The sequence below is a fragment of the Myotis brandtii genome, unplaced genomic scaffold (genome assembly GCF_000412655.1).
Source record: "Myotis brandtii unplaced genomic scaffold, ASM41265v1 scaffold196, whole genome shotgun sequence".
Lineage (NCBI taxonomy): Eukaryota > Metazoa > Chordata > Mammalia > Chiroptera > Vespertilionidae > Myotis > Myotis brandtii.
Window position 1 is genome coordinate 1,909,123 of NW_005357311.1, and position 16,824 is coordinate 1,925,946.

At 38.0% G+C, this 16,824-nt stretch overlaps 1 protein-coding gene across 4 annotated transcripts in view; it reads right to left on the reverse strand.

The window, feature by feature from the left end:
• IPMK (inositol polyphosphate multikinase) overlaps positions 1–16,824 on the reverse strand; it is a 32,079-nt gene that overhangs the window by 4,167 nt on the left and 11,088 nt on the right. The window contains exons 2-5 of one of the 4 annotated variants that reach the window (XM_014538705.1): positions 15,296–15,381; positions 8,986–9,082; positions 6,289–6,407; positions 426–507 (exon numbers count right to left, since the gene is read on the reverse strand). In XM_014538705.1, the coding sequence (XP_014394191.1) occupies positions 426–507; positions 6,289–6,407; positions 8,986–9,082; positions 15,296–15,381 (384 nt within the window). Of the gene's footprint in view, positions 1–425; positions 508–6,234; positions 6,408–8,985; positions 9,083–14,210; positions 14,449–15,295; positions 15,382–16,824 lie in introns of those variants that run through there. The other 3 variants (XM_014538704.1, XM_014538706.1, XM_014538707.1) reach the window with 3 other exon arrangements.

Consider the following 16,824-nt stretch of genomic DNA (forward strand, 5'->3'; position numbering starts at 1 on the left):
ATAGTTGCTTAGAGTTGCAGCTGAGAGGCTGGCAAGTGAGGCGGCGAACGTTGGAGTCTGCAGCAAGCAAGCCTCCCTGCTCGCTTCAGTGCCTGGCTGCCGGCCGCCATCTTGGCTGACAGTTAATTTGCATATACTCACTGATTAGCCAATGAAAAGGGTAGCGGTCGTACGCCAATTACCATGTTTCTCTTTTATTAGTGTAGATAGTAAGTAAGCAAATAAATAAATAAATAAATAGGTAAGATACACCTAAGGTTTTGGTATATGATGAACCAGAGATTATGTGTGAATGTAAATTTCATTTTTAAAAAAGTTTATTGTGAATTGAATCATTATTCCAAGAGAAAATTGAAATCACTTTAGAATTATTTTGATATTTATGCAGTAATAAAAGCATTGAAATCTGGTTATTCAATCCTTACCTTCCTTTAGAGTTTCTTTTGTTAAGCTTCTTCCATAGTGCTGGTTTTGTGTCTCATAGCTATCAGAATGAACATGATAAACCTGTCAGAAAAAGCAGTGAATATTAAAAATGATTACTTCTTGACTGTGTGGAATTTATCACAGCAGTGGCTAAAGATAGAAAGATCTATTCATATGAGTCATCCTAATGAATTGAAGGGGGAAAAAATCATGTCGTCATATCAATAGATTCTAAAAAGGCATTTAATAAATTTACATCCACTATCGATGAAAACTCTTTAAACGGATAGATGAATATTTCCAATAAGAAAAATGATCTACCTCAATCCACCAAAGGTCAGTGTCAACTTAAGTTTAAAGTGGAAATAAAAAAAAAAAAAGCACCTGTCCTAAAATATAAGAAACTTCCAAAAAATGTGTTCTACTACAATGTCTTTTAGCATCACTACTATCTAATGTTCTATAGCCTCTAGCAAATGCAAATAAGACAAGAGAAAGAAATTAGAGGAATAATAATTTGGGAAGGAAGAGATAAAATATTACTCTTTATAGGTAATGGACATATACTGAAAAATCAACTGAAAAACTAATAAAAACTTGAAATGGTGACTGAGTACAAATTAGTAAGCAGGAAATGAGCTTTGATATACACAAATAACTGGTTAGAAACATAATGGAAAACTCCATTTACAAATGCAACAAAAGAGAAATAAACTAAATAAAGGTACAATCTATATAAAGACATTTTTAACAAATTCCTAAGACATACACACAAACACACACCCATGGTCTCAGAGAGGGAGACTCAATATAAAAGATGTCAATTCTTGTACCCCTATGTTCACTGTAGCATTACTTATAATAGCTAAGATTTGGAAGCAGGCCAAGTGGCCATCAGTGGATGAGTGAATAAAAAAGCTGTGGTACATTTACACAATAAAATACTACTCAGCCATAAAAAAGGAAGGAAATCTTATCCTTGTGACATCATGGATTGACCTGGAGAGTATTATGCTAAGTGAAATAAGCCAGTCAGAGAAAGACAAATACCATATGATTTCACTCATATGTGGAATCTAATGAACAAAATAAACAACAAAATAAAAACAGACTCATAGAGAACAGAACAGCTATTAGAGGGGAGGTGGGTTGTGGGGCTGAGTGAAAAAGGTGAAAGGATAAAGCAAAAAAAACCCCAAAACCCTCAGACACAGACAACAGCACGGTAATTATCAGAGGAAAGGACAGTGAGGGAAGGTGGGAGAGGTATAAATAGTAATGGAAGGAGACTTGACTTGGGGAACACACAATACAATATACAAATGATATATTATAGAACTGTACATCCGAAACCTATAATTTTGTTAACCAACTAGAGGCCCGGTGCACGAAACTCATGCACAGGTGGGGTCCCTAGGCCTGGCTAGCGATCAGGGCCGACTGGGGCCAGGCTGATCAGGGCCAGGCCGATTGGGGCCTGAAGGCCCTGGCGGGGTTGGGAGAGGAGGTGACAGTCACCGGGCCAGGTGTGGGAGGAACGGACGCCGGACGCCAACACTGCTTTTGGCGCCCCGCCACCGTGTGGTAGCCCGCCTCTCCCCCTCCTCCTTCTCTCACTGCTGCACCGTCACTGGGGCCTGCCGGCCGTGGGAGGTTGACCACCAGCCACACCACCACCCACCCCGGTTCCCCGTTTAAGCCCAGGGCCCGGGGGGAGGGACTGTGGGAGGTTGGCCGGCCAGGGAGGTTTGCTGTGGAAGCACACTGACCACCAGGGGACAGCTCCTGCGTTGAGCGTCTGCCCTCTGGTGGTCAGTGCACGTCATAGCAACTGGTTGTTCCAGCCACTCAGTCGTATTGGTCGCTTAGGCTTTTATATATATAGATGTTACCCCAATAAATTCAATAAAAAAATCAAAAATTTAAAGATATCAATTCTACTTAAATTAATCCACAACTAAAATGAAATAATAGTAAAACACCAACAATTTTTATAACCATATAAGCCAATCTAAAGTACATATAGAAAACGACATATCCCAGGAGGGCCAAATCATGCAATGCCTTTTTTACTTATCCTGTATATGTACCCTAAAGTAATGGAATCCCACTGAAGAGTTTTTAATAGGAGAATGCCATGATTGTTTTACAATGTCTGGAGAACAAATTGAAAGAAAGAAAAACTGAACTTGAGAGATCAGTTAAGAGACTAGGTTCTGTAAAAGGATAATGGTGATAATGGGATTTGAGATGCTGGGGAATTAAGATCAATAGGATTGACGAATGGCTCTACAGCTCCTGCGTTGAGCGTCTGCCCTCTGGTGGTCAGTGCACGTCATAGCAACTGGTTGTTCCAGCCACTCAGTCGTATTGGTCGCTTAGGCTTTTATATATATAGATGTTACCCCAATAAATTCAATAAAAAAATCAAAAATTTAAAGATATCAATTCTACTTAAATTAATCCACAACTAAAATGAAATAATAGTAAAACACCAACAATTTTTATAACCATATAAGCCAATCTAAAGTACATATAGAAAACGACATATCCCAGGAGGGCCAAATCATGCAATGCCTTTTTTACTTATCCTGTATATGTACCCTAAAGTAATGGAATCCCACTGAAGAGTTTTTAATAGGAGAATGCCATGATTGTTTTACAATGTCTGGAGAACAAATTGAAAGAAAGAAAAACTGAACTTGAGAGATCAGTTAAGAGACTAGGTTCTGTAAAAGGATAATGGTGATAATGGGATTTGAGATGCTGGGGAATTAAGATCAATAGGATTGACGAATGGCTCTGAGAGGTAATGGTGACTACTAGGTTTCCAGCATGTGTAAAACTAGTGCTGCCATTTATGAGGTAAGGAATAATCTCAGTATTTGTTGAGATTTCTTGTGGTTGGTTGCGAGATGAGTGTATCGCTTTTTTATATATTAGTTCTAGATGTTTTTAAGTCACCCTAGTAAAATGTCTGGTAGGGTTCTAGCTATCCAGATTAGGAGAGCAAAGAAAAAGCTGAGGCTACAGATATGCCTTTGGGAGTATCAGTGTAAGTGAAACTGATCCAATAAGAACAAAGGACACTGCTTAGGAAGAAACAGAAAATAAAGACAGTAAAATGGAACAGAGTGGAATGCCTCAACACCTAAAGAATAAACAGGGGGGAAAAATTAGCTGGCAAAGAAAACTGCAAAGTAGCCTTTGAAAACACCAGGACAGGGTGTAATATCAAGGACACAAAAAGGAATGTTTCCAGGAAAACGTAGTCAGCCTTGAAGGCTGCTTTTCAAAGTGCAGTAAGGTTAGTAATGAAAATGGCATTTAGATTTAGTGACATGAAGATGTCATTAGGGACCTTAGTGAAAGCTGATCTGGTGGCATGGTAGAGCAAATGCCAGATTGGAGGCTGAAAAATACTAAGTGGGAAGTAAGGCAATGGAAATAACTATTTTGATTGTGAAAGGGAGGCAAGTTAAACCCATTGGTGGACAGCAGAGCAAGGTAAAGGTAGGTTTTGATGATGTTGTTTTTTAAAAATTGAGCGTGATCTGAACATATATAAAACAAAAGGAAGAGTGTCAGGAAAGAGACAGAAGTTGAAGATATAAGACAAGAAAGAATCAATAGTATTAGATTCCTAAAGAGGTGGAAGGGAATTAGATCCAGAGGGCATAGGAAAGGGCTGTCCTTAGGACAGAAAATTCATCAATGTGAGAGAAAGAAATAAAGGGGAAATGAAAGCACTTGTAGGTTAGGTATGCACATCTGTTGGCAGGAAAGTAAAGGAAATCCTATCTAATGGCTTTAATTTTTTTCTGAAACAGAAGGCAAGGTCCTCTGAAAAAAGTGAAAAGGAAAGTGGGAGGGTAAAATTTGAAAACAGCGGATGTTTAAATAGTTGCTCCTGTGGGATGTTTATTTCTTATTTGTTTTAACATTATGCCATTAATCCTTTTTCCTTTTCATGTATACCTGAAAGGGCGAGGGCTACGCCCTCCATCTTGCCCCGGATCCTCCATTTTTGGGCAGCAGCCATTAGCCATGTGCTCAGCAAGGAGCTTCTTCCCAGAAGCCCAAGCCTCTGCTAGCCACACCTAGGATTTCTTTAAACTAACCAATGATAATCAAGGGAAGTGCGCGCCATAGACACGACCACATCCTGTGTAACAAGACACCGACTTGCGCCTGGCCAATCGGCAGGGCCCACAGTCCTCTCTCTTCCCCTTACTCCAACCCCCCTATAAAACTCCTCTCCCCACAGAGCTCTCTCTCTCTCTGCCTCCTGCCACTGCGTCGGCGAGTGTGGTGGACAGGGAGCTCAAGCTAGCTCGAATAAAGACTCTTTTGCTTCTGCATCGGACTCGGCTGGCTCCCTGGTGGTCCTTTGGGGATCCTGAAATCTGGGCATAACATACCCACATTTAATTATCATTTTCTAAATGAAACAACTGCATCAACAATTCCTTTGATCAGAATACCAAATTCAACTGTGCTGTTATAATTATCACATTAACAATCCATCTATAATGCTTCCTATTTTTTAACTCTCCTATTTAAAACTCAAAAGATCCATATATCATCTTTTATGATGAATTTCAAAACTACGCCATTATGTTTATATAGGTAGCAATCAATCATTTATCAAACTTAAACTTCACACTTCTAACCTCTATTTCCAGAGCCCTTGTAGCTCCCACTCTTGCCTTTTAGGATTGTGGCACATGAAGAAGCTCCAACTAGCCTCCTGGAGGATGAGAAACTGTGGGAAACCGCTTATTGTCTTCACTAGCAGAGAGGTGTAGACAGAGAACCCGGAAGGCTGGTGACCTTTGAAGCCCTAGCAAAGGTCAGAGCTGTGCACCACCTCTGTTAATCCAGATAATGGTAGCTGAAGCAACCTCCCCACCTTTACTCATGTAAATCCTTATTGATAAGATAGTCTGTGTGTTACTGGAACTTGCCTGCCTAAGGGCTATACTATGGGTGGATCCCAAACCAATACAAGGTTGGTGTGGCCTGAGCATCAATGGAAGTCCTTCCTCTTGAGTTGGACTTACCCTCCTGGCCCCCCAATATTTCCAAAGTATCTCTTGTCTCTTCTCTTTCACTTGTGTGCAGCTCCTCTTCCAGGTCCTGAACCCTGAACCACGCGGGACGTGGAGGGAAACATTTACCACAAGAAACCACAGGAAAAAGGCCCATCCGAAAGTTAGAATAAGCTCCACCACATAAGTGAGGTCATTGTAGACCACCTAGCCCCAGCAGAACCATCAGATGAGTGCAGCCACACAAGGGACCCTGGGTGAGATCAGCAGAACTGTCTACTTGAGGCCAGCTCAAATTGCCAACCCACAGAATCATGAGCAAATCAAAACAACTGTTTTTAAACCACAGTGACCTAATTTTAGTTTCCCTTTTCCACTTAAAAAATATAGAAAAATTACTGAATATATAAACATAGTACTTTCCTCATGGCAAAATCATAAACGATATAACATTAACTTACTACGTCATTTATATTACAGCTAAACTTAAAGCCTCTTTAAAACAAAATTACCAGAGTTGGACTCTTGAGGTTCATCCATTTATTTATTAATCACATACTATGTGTCATAATCATTCCAAACACTGACCATATATCAGTGAACAAAAAATAAAAATATCTGCTCACATTGGGGAGTTGCAGACAACCAAATTTCAAAATATATCATCTTATATATTAGTATTATGATGACATCTATAATTTTCAAGAAAAGAACATGTAAAGAAAAATATGTGTATTATACTAATAATCACTCTTACCCTCATGCCAAGCACCAAGAACCCAATCTCTTCCATTAATGGGTACTTGCTGACCTGTTGCTGAATCTTCTCAGATGAGGCAAAAGGATCATAGCTTTTTCGCCCTATCTTTACATCCATTATACAGGGCTTATTAAATTTATGGGTCACATCTTCCAGTTTTAGGTATAAATCTGTTATGAGAGAAAAACTTTAATTAGTGATAAGCAAACATATTACCACTCAAATAACTTCCAGGAGAAACAAAATGAGGAAAACTTAAAACTGAGAAAAAAAGTTAAAACAACTCCAGAGTCAACAATTAGTATAAATATCACAGAGAAACACTTGCAGGAGGGTGATTAAATAATATTCAACCATTAGTAAAAGGTATGAAGTACGAGATGTAAGGTTTCCAAGGACATTAAAAAGGCACAATGAGAGCCCTGGCCAGTGTGGCTCAATTGGTTAGTTGAGTGTCGTCCCTTCAGGGCACATGCCCAGATTTTGTGCTTAATCCCCAGTAGGGGGCGTGCAGGAGGCAGCCACCAGATGTTTCTCTCTCATGGATTACCGAAGAATTTCTATAATATTTACACGTATTTATTAGAAAGTCTGAGGACTATAAAGGAAATAGTTGTGGAGACAATAAAACCCCTTCTAAAGAATCTTTTAAACTGAGTACTCAATCACAGTATCTAGATATCCAATTTAACACCATCCTCAACAACCTTTAGAAGTCACATTCTTGAGGAATAATCCTATATAATAAAGAGCTAATATGCAAATGGTAATCACACCCTCCAGCCAGGGGACCTGAGGCCGTGCCCCCTGCCCTGTGGGGCTTGACGGGGGTGGGGCCGGCCCGGTCTGGGTCTCACGTGATTTTGAGGCACGCGCCGGTGGACGGGGACTTGACTCTGGGTCTCGCCGCACGCCCCAGACTCTGACAGGAGGGAGATTTTTCATATACATTTTACTAATTTTCTTTCATCTCTGACACTTCTATTATAGAGAAAGGGCAAAGAGCAATATTAAAATATTTCCTCTAATTAATTCCCTTTTAATGTGCATGAATTTTGTGCACCAGGCCACTAATGATTAAATAATGTTCTAAGTTAAACATTAATCAGTAGCAAAATTCATTGAAATCTAGGTATCTTACATTACAATGGAAATTTCTATAATCACAATGACTTGTGAAATAATAATTTAAGCAACATGCTGATCTGAATCAGAAACATACATTTGGGACTAATAGACAAGGAAGGAAGGGGGGGACAAAAAGGGAGGAGAGGGGAAAGAGCCTAGGCTCACTTTTTCCCACTCCCATACAACTGAAATATAGGCAAATCCTAAATACCCAGGGGAACCGCTGATTTAGTATTACCTAACTAAGGATACTCACAGGAGAATACTATGATTCCCTATTGATGAAACTTGATACACAGTCCGTAAGTCAAAGGAAGACAAAGAACTAAGGAAAAGAATAAGCTCAAGCTGGAGCCCCCTTCTTTCCTGTTCTCAAAATGTAGTCCAAGTACTATCTACATTAAAAAAGCTTGTCGCTTTTAAAAAATATACATTTTTTTTATTGGTTTCAGAGAGGAAGGGAGAGGGAGAGAGAGAGAGAGATAGAAACATCAATGATGAGAGAGAATCATTGATCGGCTGCCTCCTGCACGCCCCCCATTGGGGATCAAGCCCGCAACCAGGGCATGTGCCCTTGACCGGAATCGAACCTGGGACCCTTCAGTCCACAGGCCGACACTCTATCCACTGAGCCAAACCAGCCAGGGCAAGCTTGTCGCTTTTAACAAGCATATCACTGAACTCCAACATAAACCTTCATAATCAAAATGTCTGGGCGTTTAGCCTATTAATATGCATTTTAATAAGCCCATGGTTATTCTTAAACTCAGTCAAGTTTCAAACTCTTACCCCATTCACCAACCTTCTTCAATAGTTACACAGTCAAGCTGCTTGTTTAATTAAATTCTGTCTGCTCAAAGGCCCAGAAGTGGCAAATACTGCTTCAAGTATTAACTAATATTAAGAGAGAGAAATGTTGTGCCCTTACATAGATCAGTTTGTCCTCTATAAAACTTACTGGTATTTTTTTAAATATTGCAATTTAAAGCCCTGAAGTGTGGGATGAAGAAGTGGGATATGAGACAGGGAGGAAGTTATGCAAGGAAAATATATTTCCTGATGTTTTTTCCTATTCAAAATGAGAAAAAAAAAATTGCCCAGACATTACAAAAAAGCAAACATCTGTAAATTAATACAGTATTAAGTACTAGTATATATATTTTCATTCAATTATAACAGACTGATCATTAATTTGTATATACCATTTAAGAAACTGGTTATGAAGAGCAAAAGTATTAATAAGTTTCTTTAATGAAGTAGAGAATGATTAGAAAAAAAATCACACATGTATTCAGTTTTTATAATACTAGGCTCACTTTTATATAAACCTTTTATAAAACCACTCTCCTGAACTAAGAATAAAAGTTTTGCCCTGATCGGTTTGGCTTAGTGGATAGAGCGTCGGCCTGGGGACTGAAGGGTCCCAGGTTCAATTCCGGTCAAGGGCATGTACCTTGGTTGCGAGCACATCCCCAGTGGGGGGTGTGCGGGAGGCAGCTGATTGATGTTTCTCTCTCATCGATGTTTCTAACTCTCTATCCCTCTCCCTTCCTCTCTGTAAAAAATCAATAAAATTAAAAAAATTTAAAAAAGAATAAAAGTTTTTACCTAAAAACTTACCATTTGGTGCAGTGGGAGGTGACCAGATGCCGTAATATTTTGGCAAATATTTTCGTAGCTCTAAAAGAACACCATCAGTACAATCAGCAGCATAAACCTGAAAGAGAGAAATAGAACTTGCATATTAGTTTCTTATACTGTTTTACAAGTGCCCTACACTTTTCTCAAATAAAATAATACTGTTTGTCATAATATATCGAAAATTTTGAATAAGCAAAAAAAAAAAGAGTACACTGTGTTTCCAATGAAAAATTATGTATTGTTTAGGTTATCTAATTCTAGCCTTTCACTGTCCTTGAACTATTTTACAACAAAATAAGCTGTAGATAACTCTTAGCAGATGCAAAATAATTCTTACAAATAAATTCTGGCCAGGGAAGGTTCTCAGAACTTTCATGGAAGGTGGGAGTTTAGTGAACATTCCTAAATTCATCTCAACTTCCCTTTATTTCATATAAATGTGTGCTTCTTTGACTTTTTTTTGAACCAGTTTTAACATCTGCCTAGTTCCCTCATTAAATAATAAGTTTAACAAAATCTTTAACACGTACATATTTGATATCTGTAAGGAAGTTGTGGTTTTACCTTTTTTAAAAAAATATCCTTTCCCTCAACGTAATTCTAATCATTGCTCACTTAATTTGTTGATTTATAAGCAGTAATAATTCTAGAAAATATTAGACAAGTCTAGATGTTGGGAAGCAGGAGACTTGGTTGGAAAGTTTGTAAGGAGGACATGCTGATAAAAGGGAAGTGTGTGGAATTCTGACTTAGGGGAGACAAGGGAGTGTCGAAGGCAGTGCCCCTAATTATTCCTTGACCTGTCCAAACAAGCCTGTGCTTATGCAGACCCCCAGCTGAAAAGCCGGGCCGCCTCTATTGCCCGCCTCGTTAGGCCTTTATTGGAATTTTTATCTTTATACAATCAGTAGGGCGAGTAATCTTGGGAGGACACATGTTTACAAGGTACTCTAGGCCAGGGCATCCAGGGATTAAGCATAATTCCAATAAACATCTGGGGGTCTGCATGTGCACAACTGACCTTTAAACTGAGAGCTGATGTTTAACTGGAAGGCTGCTTTCTCCTTCCACAGCCTCCCACGCCCCTCACCCTTATTTTTTTCGCCAAGCTGTCTCTGCCTCTCCTTAGTAGCTGAGCATCTTTGGGAACATTTAAGGGAATGTGAGCACAATGCAAAGTGTTTTTACAAGTATGTTGTGGTGTATACACTTTGTAAGTACTTTTTTTGTTGTTGATGAGGCAACCATTTGTAAAACATTCAAAATAATTCCACAGTTCTCAGGCAGTAGTCTAATCCCTTTCTCACTTTTAGTAGGTAATTTTTCAGCTTAATCCACATTGTCCTCTCCATAGAGGAGGGAAAGAGATATGGGTCTGCTTTACTGAGAGCCAAACAGAGCTCAGAGAAAGACTCCACTATGGTTAAAAATATGCCCCTTGCCCTAACTGGTTTGGCTCAGTGGATAGAGCGTCGGCCTGCAGACTGAAGGGTCCCAGGTTCGATTCAGGTCAGGGGCATGTACCTTGGTTGCAGGCACATCCCCACTAGGGGGTGTACAGGAGGCAGCTGATTGATGTTTCTCTCTCATCGATGTTTCTAACTCTCCCTTCCTCTCTGTAAAAAATCAATAAAATACTTTTTCTTTTAAATGCCTCTTTCCAGGAACAAAGAAAAGAATAAAAGGGAAAAAGAAGGATGGAAAATGCCTGGTCAGTGTTGGCTCAGTGGATGACCATCAAACCATGCACCAAGAGGACGCTGGTTCGATTCCTGGTCAAGGGCACATACTGGGGTTGCAGGTTCAATCCCCCACTCCCTTACAGGCACATGTGTCTCTCACATCTCTCTCTCTCTCTCTCTCTCTCTCTCCCTCCCTCCCTCCCTCCCTCCCTTTCCTCTCCCACTAAAAATCAACGGGAAAAGATATCCTCGGATGAGTATTAAAAAAAGAAGAAGGATGGAAAGGAGAAAGGAAGAAAGAGAAACAGAGACAGGCATTCCCAGCAGGCGTGGCTCAGTGATTGAGCATCGACCTATGAACCAGGAGGTCACAGTTCGATTCCCACGATTCCCAATCAGGCCACTTGCCTGGGCTTCAGGCTCGATCCCCGGGAGGGGGTGTACAGGAAGTAGCCAATGGATGACTCTCTCTCATTATTAATGTTTCTCTCTCCCTCTCCCTTTTTCTCTTATACACACACACACACACACACACACACACACACACGAAACAGAGATAGGCAAAAGGCTCTGATAAATTTATAGGTAAGTTCTATCAAGCCTTTAAAGAACAAAATCTTTTATGTGAAAAATTCTTCCACAAAATACAATAAGAAATGCTCCTCAACTCATTTTATCAAGCTAAAAGAATTTGATATCAAAGACAAAATTTAAAGAAAAAAATAATTCAATCTCATTTATGAGCATGGCTGGAAAAAATCTGAAATAAAACACTAGCAAACAATATTCGGTAATTCATATTATTAAAAATAAAAAAGACATTCTAGTAGGTTTCATTTCAAAAAATGAAAGGTGATATAGTATTAGATAGCTGTAACGGCATTTATGACATTAGTAGATTAAAGGAGGAAACTCATGCTAATTTCAATAGATATAGAAAAGGTAGTTCAAAAATATTCAATACCTATTCATATCATACTTTAAATTGTTTCCTGAAATAAAAATGGAAAGGATGCTATATATTTTCCCTTTCCACCTCCACAATTTTCTTCCCAAGAAGCTGACCTGAATCAGCTGCATCAGTGGGATCCCTTGCCCTCTGGTCATTCTCTTACTAGCGGGAGACAGTTGAGGTTGGATTATTTACTTCTCTAGTTCCCTCCTTATCAGTCCATACCTTCTCATAAAGTTACGTTCCCTGGTTCCAGTAACCACTCCCTCTCCTTACCCTTAGAGGCCCAGGGATGGTATAGCATTATCTTAACTCTGACCACGCCTAGGTAAACAATCCCTTTATTAAACTGACAGAATACATAATTTATCTCTTGTCAGAACCTTGACTCTCACAAAAGGCAATTTCCTTAACCTAGGAAGAAGTATCTACCAAAACTTTAGAAAGAAGACATATTTTAACAGGGAAATGTTAAAAGCACTTTTGTTATATGAGAGGAAGATACCCCCATCATTGCTTCTATTGAGCCCTGAAATGGAAGTCCTTGACAGAAGTGTATGGATTCAAAAAGGACAAACAAAACTTCCAATCACAAAATATATAATTATCTATATAGAAAACAATTAAAATTGTTAGGGAATCTCAGATAAATATGAGTTAAAAAGAATTCAGCAAGATTACTAGACAAAGAACACTAGATAAATATCTATTTTATTCTTATATATTAGCAATCATTGGAACACTTAATTCAAGAACTACCGTTTACAACTGAAACAAAAAATAAGGTACCTAGAATAAATCCAACAAATTACGTACAAGACTTTTACAGAGTAAATATAAAATACTTTCTTCAAAAAAGAGACATTATGTAACAGCTAAAAACATATATCCTAGAGCTTAGACTGCCTACATTCAAATCCTGGGACCACCATTTACTTTAGCATGATCATGATCAAATTATTTAAATTAATCATGCCTTAATGTACACATGTATAAAATGAAGCTAAGAGTACCTATCTCATAGGTAGTTGTGAGGGTTAAATGAGTTAATAATGGTAAAGCATGTATAACAGTACTTGTTTTTTAACTTTAGCTTGTATCTTTTTACTTGTACCTAAACTTAAGAGCTAACATCATAGCATTTAGAAGAAAATATAACTTTGGATATGACACCAAAAGCACGAGACAAAAAAAGAAAAAAGATACACTGAATTTCAATATTTAAAAATTTTAAGCTTCGAAGAATACTATGAAAAAAGTGAAAAGACAACCCAAAGAATGGGAGAATATATTTGTAAATCATATATCTGACAAGGGACTTGTATCTAGAATATGTAAAGAACTTCTATTTATAATAATAAACACATAATATGCTAATTAGACTGGACAGCCAAACGACCTTCCGGTCGAAGCGGGGGCTGCAAGGGCCAAGCCCCTTGCACGAATTTTTCACATCGGGCCTCTAGTGACTAAATAAAAGACATCCCAATGAAGAAATGAACAAAGGATCTAAACAGACATTACTCCAGAGAGGATTTAGACATGGTCAGTAAGCACATGAAAAGATGACCAACATCATTAGCCATTAAGGAAATGCAATTAAAATATACCACAATGAGGTAACAACACTTCACACTCACTTGGATGGCCCTTAAGAAAGAAAACTAAGAAGTGCTGGTGAGGATGTAGAGAAATTAGAACCCTCATACATTGCTATGGAAATGTCAAATGGTGCAGCCACTTTGTTAAACATTTGACAGTTCCTCAAAAAGCTAAATGTAGAATTATCATATGGCCCATCAATTCCAGTCTTAGATATATACCAAAAAAAAAGTGGAAACAGGTACTCAAACATATATTTGTACATGAATGTTCATAGAAGCTCTACTTACAAAGGCCAAAACGTAGAAACAGCCCAAAGGTACATCAATGGATAAATGACACCAAAAGCACAAAATGTGGTAAGTGTAACGGAATATTACTCAGCCATAAAAAGGAACAAAGTACTAATGCACACTATAATATAGGTGCACCTTAAAAATATGAGACCAAAAAGAAACTGGACACAAAAGGTCACCTATTGTATAAACAGACTGGTGGTTGCCAGGGATTGGGAGGAGGGAGGAACAAAGCATCATGCCTTCAGAGTTATAGGGTTTTCTTTAGGTGATGAAAATGTTTTGTAACTAGACAGAGGTGGTGCTCCTAGTCATATGGTTCATTAGATGTTAAGTCTGTCCCTTACCACCCTGCTTTGGAGATTTACAGTGCACATCAGCACTAGGCTAAGAAATCCTATCGTGAAAACATTTAAACTCAGCATTTCTGAGAAATATAAACAGTCTCTCAGGTGTTTTTCAAAATGTAGGTCACAACCCATTAATAAAAATCAATTTAGTGGATCGGAATAGAAAATACTAAGCTGCATCAGTAAAGGTAAGCGTTATATTTCATTAAGCTTTTGTTTCAGTCACACACACATTATACTAAGACATGCTATCAAATATATTTCTTACTAAGTCACCACCAGAAAACTGAAAACCACTATGAATACAACAAACAAATCTTACCTCACTTACCATATTATAGAATTCTAACTCTCTTGGGCCCCTTGGAGGTGGCTGTAGCTGTTTCAAAACTGTGCCATCTGGATGTTGCAAGATACCTATAGAACAAAAATCAGATACTGTATTTTTTAATGCTTTAGTAATAGTGTATCTTGCATCCTAGAATAGATTTAGATGTGTTCCTGAAGTTAGAGATAAACGACTTTCATAAATTTAAGGGTTTCCTTTTACGTATTTCAGAAATTTTAACATTCAACCAACATGTTTCAGTGCTTGTTCTATGCAAAGCACCAGAACACAAATTCTAAATAGCTTGGTTTTATTGTCTCCACAACTATTCCCTTATAGCTCCTTCAGACTTTCCAGGAGATGTTAATTTATAGTTAAACAAGAAGCAAGTTAAAAGCAGTAGCAAAAATCGATCTCACTTTTATAGAGAAAAAAATGTTAACGGTGGACCAATATGAATCTTCTACTTTGTAATTTCTTATAAGTTTCTCTCATCTGTTATAAGAAAGCACATTTTTTTTTTATAGGTGCACCTTAAAAATATGAGACCAAAAAGAAACTGGACACAAAAGGTCACCTATTGTATAAACAGACTGGTGGTTGCCAGGGATTGGGAGGAGGGAGGAACAAAGCATCATGCCTTCAGAGTTATAGGGTTTTCTTTAGGTGATGAAAATGTTTTGTAACTAGACAGAGGTGGTGCTCCTAGTCATATGGTTCATTAGATGTTAAGTCTGTCCCTTACCACCCTGCTTTGGAGATTTACAGTGCACATCAGCACTAGGCTAAGAAATCCTATCGTGAAAACATTTAAACTCAGCATTTCTGAGAAATATAAACAGTCTCTCAGGTGTTTTTCAAAATGTAGGTCACAACCCATTAATAAAAATCAATTTAGTGGATCGGAATAGAAAATACTAAGCTGCATCAGTAAAGGTAAGCGTTATATTTCATTAAGCTTTTGTTTCAGTCACACACACATTATACTAAGACATGCTATCAAATATATTTCTTACTAAGTCACCACCAGAAAACTGAAAACCACTATGAATACAACAAACAAATCTTACCTCACTTACCATATTATAGAATTCTAACTCTCTTGGGCCCCTTGGAGGTGGCTGTAGCTGTTTCAAAACTGTGCCATCTGGATGTTGCAAGATACCTATAGAACAAAAATCAGATACTGTATTTTTTAATGCTTTAGTAATAGTGTATCTTGCATCCTAGAATAGATTTAGATGTGTTCCTGAAGTTAGAGATAAACGACTTTCATAAATTTAAGGGTTTCCTTTTACGTATTTCAGAAATTTTAACATTCAACCAACATGTTTCAGTGCTTGTTCTATGCAAAGCACCAGAACACAAATTCTAAATAGCTTGGTTTTATTGTCTCCACAACTATTCCCTTATAGCTCCTTCAGACTTTCCAGGAGATGTTAATTTATAGTTAAACAAGAAGCAAGTTAAAAGCAGTAGCAAAAATCGATCTCACTTTTATAGAGAAAAAAATGTTAACGGTGGACCAATATGAATCTTCTACTTTGTAATTTCTTATAAGTTTCTCTCATCTGTTATAAGAAAGCACATTTTTTTTTCTTGATTCAGATGTACTGTGTTGCAAAGATAGAATGAGGGCATCTAGCCAACGGGAAAGTGGGGCACCAAGTCAGAAGCAGGAAGGGGCACCTTTTTATAATCAGCCCACTCAAAGAAGGAGCCTTTTTCTAAAGTCATGTCCTAGCACTGGCCCTGTCCCTATACCATGAAGACTCATTCCCAAAAGTATGTTAAAATCTTAAATTTTCATATATTGAGTTTTCACGAAATCATGTTAGTTAGAACACAATAACAAGTCCAAATAAATCTATTTAAAACTTTGATAAAATATGCCACTTAGTTTCTATTGCTGTTGCCAAGTGTCAGGAATTTTTAATCATAATAAAAATGCAAAAATTAATCAATAGAAGCAGAGAGTTTCAATTTAAGATTGCAGTAATTAAGTTGTTTTAATACCTAGATATAGACTAGGTAAATATAAACCCATGTGGATAACATTGGTTGGTAAGCAGTCAAAGGACCTGGAGACTTTAAGAAATAGTCTAATAATAACTAAAAATTAGTGAAGAGAAAGTCTAATTCTGAAGGTTAGGATATGTAGAACAAGAAAGACCTTCACTCCCATGGTTAAGAGACATTTTCTATGAGCCAATGAAGAGTGAAAGATAAAAAGAAACCTTGATGAACTCAATTCCAGAAGGTGGCGAACATGGAGCATTCAGAAATGAGGAGAGAACCATGGCAGCTTCTCTTCCTTGGGACAGGCACCTAGTCTACATACAGGTGCACCTGCCATTAAACACATTTTGACAGGCAAGCAAAAATCAGCTTGACTATACACAACAATGTGGTAGCAGGATGGATTAGAGACAACAGTTCTAACGGATTGCTTGGTCCAGCAATTCTCCCACACTACTCACTCTGCAGCATACCCCATCTAATTTTTCAGAAAAAGTAGCCATGTAAGAGAATATGGTAATCCCCGGCATTCGCCCTGTGAATGAATTCCAGAATCCAAAAATAAACCAACAGTATTTTAAACTGCAGA